At 33.1% G+C, this 11,735-nt stretch overlaps 5 protein-coding genes across 5 annotated transcripts; 4 read left to right on the top strand and 1 right to left on the bottom strand.

The window, feature by feature from the left end:
- Positions 1–539: 539 nt before the first annotated feature.
- Positions 540–1,976, top strand: ELE39_001490 (coiled coil; the record flags this gene model as incomplete). Its single annotated transcript, XM_067344529.1, has 1 exon — positions 540–1,976. One exon carries the CDS (start codon positions 540–542, stop codon positions 1,974–1,976), a length of 1,437 nt encoding a protein of 478 aa, XP_067201467.1.
- Positions 1,977–2,630: 654 nt separating this feature from the next.
- On the top strand, positions 2,631–3,221 carry ELE39_001491 (uncharacterized protein; the record flags this gene model as incomplete). The annotated part of the gene is made up of 1 exon (XM_067344530.1): positions 2,631–3,221. One exon carries the CDS (start codon positions 2,631–2,633, stop codon positions 3,219–3,221), a length of 591 nt encoding a protein of 196 aa, XP_067201468.1.
- Positions 3,222–4,151: 930 nt separating this feature from the next.
- On the top strand, positions 4,152–7,259 carry ELE39_001492 (Gtpase; the record flags this gene model as incomplete). The annotated part of the gene is made up of 1 exon (XM_067344531.1): positions 4,152–7,259. The coding sequence occupies one exon, from the start codon at positions 4,152–4,154 to the stop codon at positions 7,257–7,259; it is 3,108 nt and encodes a 1,035-aa protein (XP_067201469.1).
- Positions 7,260–7,596: 337 nt separating this feature from the next.
- On the bottom strand, positions 7,597–7,926 carry ELE39_001493 (ribosomal RPL30; the record flags this gene model as incomplete). Its single annotated transcript, XM_067344532.1, has 1 exon — positions 7,597–7,926. One exon carries the CDS (start codon positions 7,924–7,926, stop codon positions 7,597–7,599), a length of 330 nt encoding a protein of 109 aa, XP_067201470.1.
- Positions 7,927–8,662: 736 nt separating this feature from the next.
- On the top strand, positions 8,663–11,707 carry ELE39_001494 (uncharacterized protein; the record flags this gene model as incomplete). Its single annotated transcript, XM_067344533.1, has 1 exon — positions 8,663–11,707. The coding sequence occupies one exon, from the start codon at positions 8,663–8,665 to the stop codon at positions 11,705–11,707; it is 3,045 nt and encodes a 1,014-aa protein (XP_067201471.1).
- Positions 11,708–11,735: the final 28 nt, after the last annotated feature.

The raw sequence follows: 11,735 nt of genomic DNA on the forward strand, positions 1-11,735 counted from the left end.
AAGAAAAAAAAGTTAAGTAAAAAATTAACTTTTATAATGTCCAGCATTTTCGTCGATTTTTACCCTTTCCAATTAGTTAAAACTCTACAAACGACTTGAAGCAGAAAGCATTGTAGGATTCTATCTTTTACCTTTAATTTTTGACTTTATTTTTAAAATCGGGATTCCCGCAGGCGGTAACATGCAAAAATGTGGGTTTGTGGGGGGAGAATGTTGTTTGACCTTAAAGAAAAAAATAGAGAAATATAAATAGAGTGAAAAATTGAATTTTTAAAATAATTTTATTATATTTTCTTTACAGGGTACTCTATCATTGTATAAGGTTTCTCCAAAGTTGAATCTCCAGGTTTTATTATCAGATTGGCAACAACTCCCCGATTAGCTGATTTCGAATCAATACTTGTACTTGAAATTAAGTCAAAATTCAAGTATAAAAAATCAAGATTTGTTTTCAAATAGACGAGAAACTAGAGGAGGCTCACAAAAAAGTTGTGATTTAATAATGCACTTTAGCTTTAAGGAATAAAGTAAAGTTTAAAATGAGGTTGCAATCCAAACAAAAGTATCAATTTCCAGATTTAGAGATGGGAGAGTTGATGAATGAGTTGGATATGTTAGGATTTGAAGTTGGAAGCAACTTTTGGGAAAGCATTAATCATGAAATAGCAGTGGAGCTTTATATGAACTGCTTGTCAATAGCATTAGAAATAGATACAGAGGATATCCGACCAGAAGAACTAATGGGGCAACTCCCATCTTCAGCTGCTGGAATAATATCTGAAAATGGAAAAAGCCAGATTAAACCAATAGGAAATTTGAGGTTTTTACGTTACTGTAAGATCCTATGGATAATGATAGGAATCGACGACTTTAGTATGAATGACATTCATAGACCAACTCCAGATAGAATTTATTCGTTTCTGTGTGGATTTGTGAATTTGATGCGTTTCAAAGAAGATCGCTGGATGACTTATAAAAATGAGTTTTATGAAATTGAGGAAATATTGGATTCTGTAGACAAATCTAATGAACAGATTAAGCAAAAAAAAGAAGATTTGAATAATATTAGAGTAAGATACAATGAACAAAGTGGCGAAATTGCAAATAGGAGAAGAGATAATCAGGAATACCAAGAAAAGATGAGATCTTTGCATGGAGAATTTTTGCAGAATCAACAAGAACTTAAGAGGCTAACACAGTCTGATCATGATTTGAAGGAACAGCTTAAAGATGTGGAGTTTAGGATCACCACTGGAAATCAAGATATACAGGACCTAAAGGATCAAGTTGTTCAGTCTCCAGAGAGACTCAGAAATACTGTAGAAGAATTAAATAAATCTTTGGAAAATGAAAGAAAGCAAATTGATCAGATTAGTGTCAGAAATAACGAGCTCAAGGAAAGACAGAATCTTTTGCAAAAGACAGAAAAAAGGCTTGGAAAGGCAAAAGCATTTCTTGAACAAACTATTTGCGGAGTTAAAGATGCAAACAATATTAAACAATCAATCAAAGAGATTGAGCACCATATTGAGAAGGATAAATGGACAATTGAACAGACCACAGAGGAAGAAAGGCTTCTTTTGCAAACTGTGGAGCAGATTTCACTTAGAATTCAAAATAATCAACAACATTATGAGAGTTTAATTGAAGAGGCACAAACTTTACTTAACCAGGAAAAACAAAAATTTGAGCAGGGACAGGAGTTCCTTGACGTTCAAAGCAGTGAAGCATTTTCACTTGAACGACAGGCAGAGTTGATGGAAAAGGAGATCCAGAATTCAAAAGTGTGCCACGAAAAGGCAATCAATGCACTGAATATTCAACACAACCAACTCTTGAATGTTCTCACTAACTACAAGAAACAATTAGTCAGCAAGTTGAATGACTTAAACTCGAGATATAACTTAAAGCCATTGGATGTAACTTCCAAAGAAAATTCAACTATGAACTCTATAGAAAACAAGATTTTAATGTAATCCAGCTAATAATTAAAATATAAATTATTTACAAACTCATTTTAAGTATTAATATAATCAATAAATAAATAAATAAATAAATATATATATATATATATATAATTTTTCTTTTAATACATGCTTCCTTTTGCCACGAGAATGTAACTGTCTAAATTACTTTCAGCATTTAATTTATCTACTGTTATTTCATATACTAAATTTATTACTATTTAAATATTTTCTAATTAAATGTATACCCAAAACTGACTTTTCAAGGAATGACATAAGGATAAAGTCAGCGTGGCGCCAAAATTTGGCGGTAGACGTGGCGGCAAATTTCTTTTTGTAAATTAATGGACAAGATTGGGGTAGAGAAAATCAAATTAAAACTGTTGTTGAAGAGATTTACGCCAATTTGAGAAAGTGATTTAAACAGTTCCTTCTCAATACGCTTTCATGATACTCTATTGGTTGAGTGTAGCGTAATACCTATATGAGATCTATGACATTCTTTGACCAAGTGTGGAAAGGATAATTGGTGATTTCAAGAACAACAAAGTGTTTTAAGATAATATAGCTTTCTGACAAGTTATTGTAGAAGCTAATATATACTGCTTCCATATAAGAACTACCGACTTTTTAATTCCAACAAATAAGAATAATTGTTTCGTAAATATGTTTCGTTGTAGAATCTGTACTGAACCACCTTTTAGCCATTTTTTTAATTTGAGAATATTTAATGGATATTTTTCTGATGAGAGGTCTAAAAAAACGCCATACCAGCTGAGTGAAGGAGATTCCGTCTATGACACTCAATCATATGGAAGCTCACTTTTAGCTACCCCATCTAACTTGAATTCCTTTGAGCCAAGAAGCTCTGAAGAGATTAATTCTATCTGTCTCAAATGGGAAAAATGTGTTCATGAGAGAGGTAGGGAGTTCTGGAGGACTTCAGAATGTTTGATGGAGGTGCTTTCAGCAATAGCACGCGGAATTAACAATAATGACGACCCAATTTTAGGTGATCCCCAGAGATGTATAATGTGGTATGGACAGGTTTCAGCAATTGATGGGTGTCCGGTCATAAGAATGAAGAGGCCAGATGAGGTCGTTGAAACCCATACGTATGTAAATAGGGCGTTGGTATTCTTATATGCTAGCGATGAATCCTTTGAGGAGTTACAATTGAAGCCGAGAGTGGCATTCAATATGGCTTGTGGGAACCGTAGATGTGTTCACTTACGTCATATATCTCTGGATGACTAACAGTATGATTAATATAGGAGTATTAATAATACCAAAATTAAAAATAGTGGTGATGCTGGAAAGCTGTGTAAATTTTGATATTTATTGTATATTAACTAGTAATATATATATTATATGCATGCCTTCCACTCGCCAAAGTGTTTCATTTAAGAGTTGAAAGAAAAAAATGAGTAATCAGAAAGAGTATTTCTTTTTTTTAGTACAATCTAAACAGTCGAGTCTAAATTTCGATACAAGTGTTGTTAAGGTGGTACTTATCCATGAAGTATAATTATACCTGCATTAAACATTTTTTATTTGAACGCTTGAATAATCCAATTTATTTAGCTTACAATTGGGAAAAGTTTGAGGTCACAATCTGTCGAGGCTCGACTATTCACATGTATCGTTACATAGACTGGGGTCAGGCCTTCCAATTTAGAGTCAATGAGGTTTTGTGTTTGGATTTTTATATGTTTGGCTAAGACATTTAATAGAGTTCTACCTAGTAATTTCTTAATTTTGCCTTTATCAGGTCTAAAAAACAGGCCTTCCCTCCTCTCCTCCTCCCCTCCCCCTTCTTTCCCCTCTCCTCCACACACACACACCTTCTTTGAAATTTCTCCTTTTTTTGCCCTACTTCTTTTCTTCCCTCTGATAGTATCTTGATGTTTGAACCCAAAATCTTTTTATTGCTTTTTCTCTCTAAAAGCCTATCACTGGACACTCTTTAAAGTTATCTCAGAACTTAATCTTTGTTAACTCAGTTGGCGCCAAACAAGTTTGTTTCGGCGCCGAACACAATGAGTCAAGAGTGATTAATTAAAGAAAGCATCTAGTGGAAAAAAAATTCCTGTATATATATATATATATATGTATTGAAACTAAATAGAGTAGAGATAATCAAGGTAAGGGTAACTGTGAATAGCTTTGGTGGTGGATAGCATTAAGATGGACTTGAATGATGTGTACGATGAATTTGGTAACTATATTTTGAAGGACGATAATGACTCAGAGGGAAGTGTAGATGGGATAGAATTTGAAGTTTCTTCAGAGCTGGGGGATAGCCATGATAATAAAGGTATTGATATTTCAGAGTTTGACGAGAGAGATGTCGCTGAAGATTCTGGAAGTGATATTTTTTCCGAGAACAAATGGCAAGAGCGCCAAGGACAGTTCAAAGTAGTCAGTAAGCAAAGCTTAAAAGATGAAGATCATGAAATGACTCAGGAAACTGATGACGACAATAGGATTGTGCAGTATGAAGACAAAGAGTATTATCCAGACCCGTCCGATGTATATGGGGAGGATGTTGAGATATTGGTAGAAGAGGAGGACCACCAACATATAGATGAGCCCTTAATTTCACCCTTAAAGGAAAATAAGTTTGATCTAATTGAAAAGAATCTCAAGGAAATGGAAACAACATTTTCTTATGAGTTCTTAAGAGATTTGATGGATAATTTGGAGTTTGTAAGAAATATCTGTTTTATTGGAGAAATGCATTCTGGGAAAACCACATTTTTAGATATGCTGATTAAAAGTACTCATTCTTATAAAGGAGATAAGAAAAATACGCACTTCCCAAAAAAATATTGTGATTGCAGAAAAGATGAGCAGGATAGAGGAATTAGTATTAAAGCTTCTCCAATGTCTTTGGTTCTGCCTAACTCTGTGGGGAAATCGTTCCTATTTAACATATTGGATACCCCTGGTCATGTTAACTTTGTGGATGAAACCTGTATTTCTGTAAGAATCTCAGAAGGAGTTATACTTCTTCTGGATTGTGTGATTGGCATTACTAAGCATTTGGAGAGGCTGCTTTATTATTGCTTATCGGAGGGGAAAAAGGTTGTTTTGGTGATTAATCAAATTGACAGACTTGCTTTGGAGTGCAGATTACCTCCATATGATGCTTATTTTAAGCTTAAGCATCTTATCTCTGCAGTTAATAACTCTATTTTGGAATATTCATCTACTCATGGATTAAGTACTGAGGAAACTAGAGCCTTACTATTTGGGCCAGAAAAAGGCAATGTTGGATTTGCTTCTGGAAGATACAATTTCTTCTTCACTTTAGATTCATTTGCCAGAAAATACTTGAAGCATCATGGAATTACCAATAACTGTATTCTGAATGAAAAATCTGAACAATTATCTCATCGATTCTGGGGAGACTATTATTTTAATAAGGAAAATAACTCATTTGAAACAGATTCAAATGTTTCTCAAGATAGATCTTTTGTAGAATTTATTTTAAATCCAATATATAAGTTACTTGCATATACGGTATCGGAAGAAGATGATCAATTATCAAACTTCTTAAAAACGGTTGGTATATATCTAACAAAGAAAGAACTTAAACTGAATGTTAAGGAACGCCTTGAGATTGTTTGCAAACGTTTCTTTGGAAACTCTGGTTCCTTTACTGACTTCATCTCAAAAAATGTTCCAAATCCAATTGAAAGTGCTAACAATAATATTGAAAGAATATACACTGGGCCAATTAATGATAGAGTATCATCATTCATGAGAAAATACGAAAGAACTAATTGTCCTTTGGTTGTTTTTGTCATAAAGCAATTTCATTCTGAAGATATGGAATCATTCTACTCATTCGGGAAGATATTTTGTGGGACTTTGTCAAAAGGTGACCGAGTTAAAGTTCTAGGTGAATCTTTTTCCAAGGAAGATCCTGATGACTTTACTATAAGATCTATTGATAATCTTTGGATCCTACAAAGTAGGTATAAGGTGGAAGTTACAAGTGTACCTGCAGGAAATTGGGTACTAATTTCAGGTCTTGGAAGTTCTGTTACAAAATCATGTACCTTAATTGGATGTGATTCATCAATCAAAGATGATGAAATATATCCTTTACGTAGTATTAGACTTTTGAATAAGAGTGTAATAAAATTAGCTCTTGAACCTCATAACCCGGCAGATTTACCAAAAATGCTCGAAGGGTTAAAAAGTATTTCAAAGGCTTATACATGTTCAGTAACAAAAGTAGAGGAAAATGGAGAGCATGTTATATTTGGAACAGGAGAATTACAGATGGACTGTATTATGCATGATTTGAGATGTTTATATGGGAATCTGGATGTCAAAGTTTCAGACCCAATGGTACACTTTTGCGAGACAGTTTCAGAGAAATCCGTAGTAAAATGCTTTGGAGATTCAACAAATGGATTAAATAGACTTTACATTACGTCAGAGCCTTTAGATAGAGGTATTTCAGATGAATTGGAGAATGGTATTATGAAAGTTTTAATTCCAGATACTAGTGACCCTAGGCACTATAGCAATTTTTTAGCAGAGAAATATGGTTGGGATAAACTTGCAATAAAGTCTTTATGGGCATTTGGACCAGATCCTAACATAGGAAGTAATGTTTTATTGGATGATACTTCTTCTATAACAGTTGATAAAAAACTTTTATACGATGTTAAGGATGATATAATTCAAGGATTTAACTGGGCAGTTAAAGAAGGTCCTTTACTGGAAGAACCTATAAGAAATGTAAAATTTAAGATACTTGATGTAAACTTATCCTCTGACAAAATAAGTAGGGGAACAGGACAAATTGTTCCTGCATCTAGAAGAGCTTGTTATACGTCAATGTTTTTAGCATCTCCAAAGATTTTGGAACCAATTTCTCTTGTAGAGATAATATCTCCTTCAGGTTTGGATGAATTCATCAATAATATAGTGTCTAAAAGAAGAGGTCATGCAGGTAAAGAGATTCCAATTCCTGCTTCGCCATTAGTTACAATACTAGCATTCGTTCCAACAATAGAGACTTTTGGATTTGAAACAGATTTAAGAATACATACGAGTGGACAGGCATTTTGTACAAGTTGTTTCGATCACTGGGCAATAGTCCCGGGAAATCCATTGGATAGGAATATTTTATTAAGGCCTTTAGAGAAGGCTCCTGTTCCACATTTAGCTAGAGATTTTCTTCTTAAAACAAGAAGAAGAAAAGGTTTAAGTGATGATGTTAATATTCAAAACTTTATCACTTGTCCAGAACTTATTAAAGCTTTGAACTATTAAGAATTAAATATAACTACTTAAATACATTTAGAATATAACAACTAGTGTAATATAGGGGATTTAAGAATAAAAATTTCAATTAAATAATAATTAAAAAAAATATCATTTTTACTAATAATATAACCAAAATAGTCTGTAAATTCTACTATTAGTTTTAATAATATGAGTTTGGATTACGTGGTGTAATTCCAATGTGGACAATTATCAAAATAATACCGGACAGAATTACGTCAGATAAAATCAAGAATAAATATCCTTAATCTCATTTAATAAGAATCAAATTATGTGATACTGCAACGTTTAAATTAAGGTGAATAAGATAATTAGGCTTATTAGTTTACTCGTATGATCTTATAATATCAGAATCACCTGGGTCTGTAACAGTCATGCAGCTAACACGATATAGCTTACCACAGGAGGTACCTAAGTCGTTGTTTCCACCTTGGAAGTGGTGAACACCAATCTTGGAGAGCATTGCATAGTATTCAATTTCGGATCTTCTGAGAGGTGGACAGTTGTTGGAAATTATAACCAAACGAGCAGTACCATTTCTGATCGATTTAACAGTAGAACGGTATCCAAGACAGACCTTACCACTCTTCATGACAAGTTGTAAGCGACTAGTCATACCTTCAGATTTACCTTTAGATGAACCCTTCTTGGTCATTTTTATTTAATCCTCTTCACAAGCTAAAATTTGAGTCTTGAAATTAGTTTAACTTTTTTTTCTTGATAACTTATTTCAATTTCTTGAAACTCGTCTTGTTTAAGAATGATTGATTATTTCTTATTTGTTTGTCTAATTGGACTCGCGCCAGAACAAAAAAAATTAATTCTTTTTTCGTTTAAAAAAATGATTATTTAGTTATAAATGTATATTTATATTTACCAGAATTTTTTGTGTATTTATAATCTTTAGACTAATACTAATTATTTGTTCTTCGCGTCTCATTTCCTTTTGTAATATTTAAAAAAGAATAGCGCCCACCAAAACTAGACACGTGTACGGGCGGGCTTTATTTGGAAATTACTTAAAAATATTGCTAGTGGCGATAATATTTTACATGTAAAAAAAAACTGAGCACACTAAAAATACTTGTGAAGGGGGTAAATAAAAAATAATTAAACAAAAAATAAAAAATAATTTTTAAAATAAGAAAGTGGTGCATTTGATCGAAAAAAGGAATTTTATGTAGAGATTATGATGTTATAAGTGTTGTGGACTAATCCTGAATAAGAAGAAAGTAATAATTAAGGAAGAAGCCTGAGAAGGGATCAGAAATAGGTATAACAAATAGGTAATTAGTTGTTATTAGAGGAATAGTTGTGTGAAGTTTATGAAATTAGAGCTCATTGCGGGTTATTTTTGAGCTTTTGTTATCACTGAATTCAAGCAAATAGTCATGAATTTAACGAATGAGAATGTTTCAAACCAGGGTCAGGAGACTTCAAAAAGTGGGAATTTTGAGATAATTGATAATGGGAAGTCTGAAGATAAAAGTAAAGAAATACTTCTTGAAAAGTGCAGGGTAAAAGTTTCTTCGGATGGAGTTTATGAGTCTTTACCAGTTGAAAGAAACAGTATTGATGCTAAATCCAGTGAAAAGGTGAAGGATAAAATAAGTGGGGATACTGTTTTTGAAGTTTTACCTAGATCAGAGTCTAATGCAGACGCAAGTTATGACAAGGCAGGTGACTTTGGTAATGATGTTGGAGTTTTTGAGTCATTACCCAAATCAACTTCTGATGCTGATTATAAATATAATGAGAAGGTGGATATTACACAAGATAGGACTGTTTTTGAAGTATTACCACGTTCTGAGAGTATTGTTTACTCTGATAATAATACTAGTTATGAGTCTTCTGTTAGTGTGAATGAAATAATTAAAAAGAAGGAGTCAGATTTGGACAATATTTTAAAAGAACAGAGAACTAATGAAAATATTACTAATAGAGGTGGGAATATAGAAAATGATCCTACTTCTGGTTTAAGCATTTACAACGAAGAGTCTGTTTCTCCTCCATCTGAGGCTTCGATGACTATTTTCGAGAATTTACCAATCAAGAAAGAAAATAGCAACAATATTGAAGACGAGTTACGATCAAACTCTATTTCATCAGATGATAATATAACCGAAAGCCATCAATCAATTTTTGAAACAGCAAACTTGTCAAGATCAAATAGTTCCTCTCATGTTTCCAACTTAAGGGATGGTGAAGAAACCGAAAGACGAACGAGTAATGAAGTAAGTGAACATAGTGAAATTAACACTAATGATGAATTTGAAAAAGATTGTGAAAAAAAGTATTTAAAAAGTAACTTGGAGCTTGCTAATGAATTACTTATTGACTCTAATCAGGCCATAAATAGTCAGAATACAAAAGAGTCTTCATTCCAAATTGAAAGTAAGGCAAATGCCAATATCTATATACAGGGTGAAAAGTCAATTTTTGAGTCAGTTCCATCTGAATATTCAAAGGCTGATGTTGGATATTATTCCAAAACACCAATAAGTTTGGAGGAAAGGACAGTTTTTGAATCAAAGCCTGTAGCAAATTCAAATGCAGACGTTAGCTATAATTCAAAGGTTGGAATAAAACAAACAGAAGAAAAATCAGTATTTGAATCATGTCCAATTGTTTATTCAAAGGCGGATGTTAGTTATAATTCAAAAATAGAATTAAAAAGGGACGAAAAATTTGTATTTGAGTCAAATCCAACTGTTGGCTTAAGTGCAGATGTTGGCTACAATTCAAAATTTGAACCTAGAAAGGACGAAAAGTCCGTATTTGAGTCAAATCCAGCTGCTAGTTCAAATGCAGATGTTAGCTACAACACAAAAGTCGGACTAGAAAGAAAGGAAAAGTCTACTTACGAATCAATCCCTACTGTTGGTGTAGTGGCAGATGTCAGTTACAAATCTAAAGCACAAATTAACTTTGGAAATGAAAGGTCTGTTTTTGAATCTGTCCCGATTTCCAATTCCAGGGCTGATGTCAGTTATAACTCTAAATCACAGCCCATTAAAGAAGAAAAAATTATATTTGAATCAGTTCCATCTGAAAAATGTAAGATAGACGCGAGTTATAATTTCAAGTTAAACTTGAAAGAGCAGGAAAAGTCAGTATTTGAATCCAATCCTATGATAACTTCTAAAGCCGATGTGAGTTATAATTCAAAACCAGAAGTGAATTTGAATGAGAAATTCGTCTTTGAGTCAGTTCCATCAAATAATTCAAAAGCTGACATCAGTTACAACTCAAAAATAGCCAATACTTGTGAGAAATCAGTCTTTGAATCAGTGCCAGTAAAAAATGTTAATATAGATGTGAGTTATAACTCCAAGTTGGACTTTAAAAGCCAGGAAAAGTCAGTATTTGAATCCAATCCTATGATAACTTCTAAAGCCGATGTGAGTTATAATTCAAAGCCAGAAATGAAGTTGAATGAGAAATTCGTCTTTGAGTCAGTTCCGTCAAATAATTCAAAAGCTGACGTGAGCTATAGTTCAGCAGTAATCACTACTTCTGAGAAGACTATTTTTGAATCAGAACCAAGAAAGAACTCAGTGGCGGATGTTAGCTATAACTCTACTATGGTTCCCATTGCAAAGGATGAAAAGACCATATTTGAATCAAACCCTAGTCTTGAGTCAAAGGCAGATGTTAGTTATAACTCTAGAATAGAATTAAAAAAAGACGAAAAGTTTGTATTTGAATCAAGTCCAATTGTTGGTTCAAATGCAGATGTTAGTTACAATTCAAAATTTGAACCTAGAAAGGACGAAAGGTCCGTATTTGAGTCCAATCCAACTCTCAGCTCAAAAGCAGATGTTGGGTATAACACCAAAGGAATCAATTCATCTCAAGAAAAATCTGTATATGAATCAATTCCAAAAAGTAAATCTAAAATAGATACAGGCTATTATACAAAATTCGAATTCAGTAACGAAAATAATAAAACAGTGTATGAATCAAACCCATCTGGTAAATCCAAGGCAGATGTTACATACGATTCAAAAATTGGAATTAGAACGGAAGAAAAATCAATTTATGAGTCTAACTACGATAAAGTATCAAAGGCTGATGCCAGATATAATTCAGATTCAAACCCAATCTATCCTCCAGGAAAGATGGTATATGAGTCAATTCCCGTTCTTAGATTTACTGCAGATGCAAGGTCTGCAGACCAAAACAATACAAACGAGGAAAAACAAACAATCTTTGTATCACTTCCGAGGTCTGAGTTAGTTTCTGATGCAAGCTACTGCTTTAGCAGTGAATATAAACAGGAAAAGACAATATTTGAGTCTGTACCAAATACAAAAGGGATGAGAATAGATGCAAGATCTGGTGATGCAAATGAAACCATGAATTTTCAGTCTAAAACAATTTTTGAGTCGGTACCTAAGCAGTCTTATGCTGATGCAAAGAGTGGGACTGTATAGATATTCTGTTAGAGATAAGATTTAGATT

This window comes from Cryptosporidium sp. chipmunk genotype I (assembly GCF_004936735.1).
Source record: "Cryptosporidium sp. chipmunk genotype I strain 37763 chromosome Unknown contig_18, whole genome shotgun sequence".
Taxonomy (NCBI): domain Eukaryota; phylum Apicomplexa; class Conoidasida; order Eucoccidiorida; family Cryptosporidiidae; genus Cryptosporidium; species Cryptosporidium sp. chipmunk genotype I.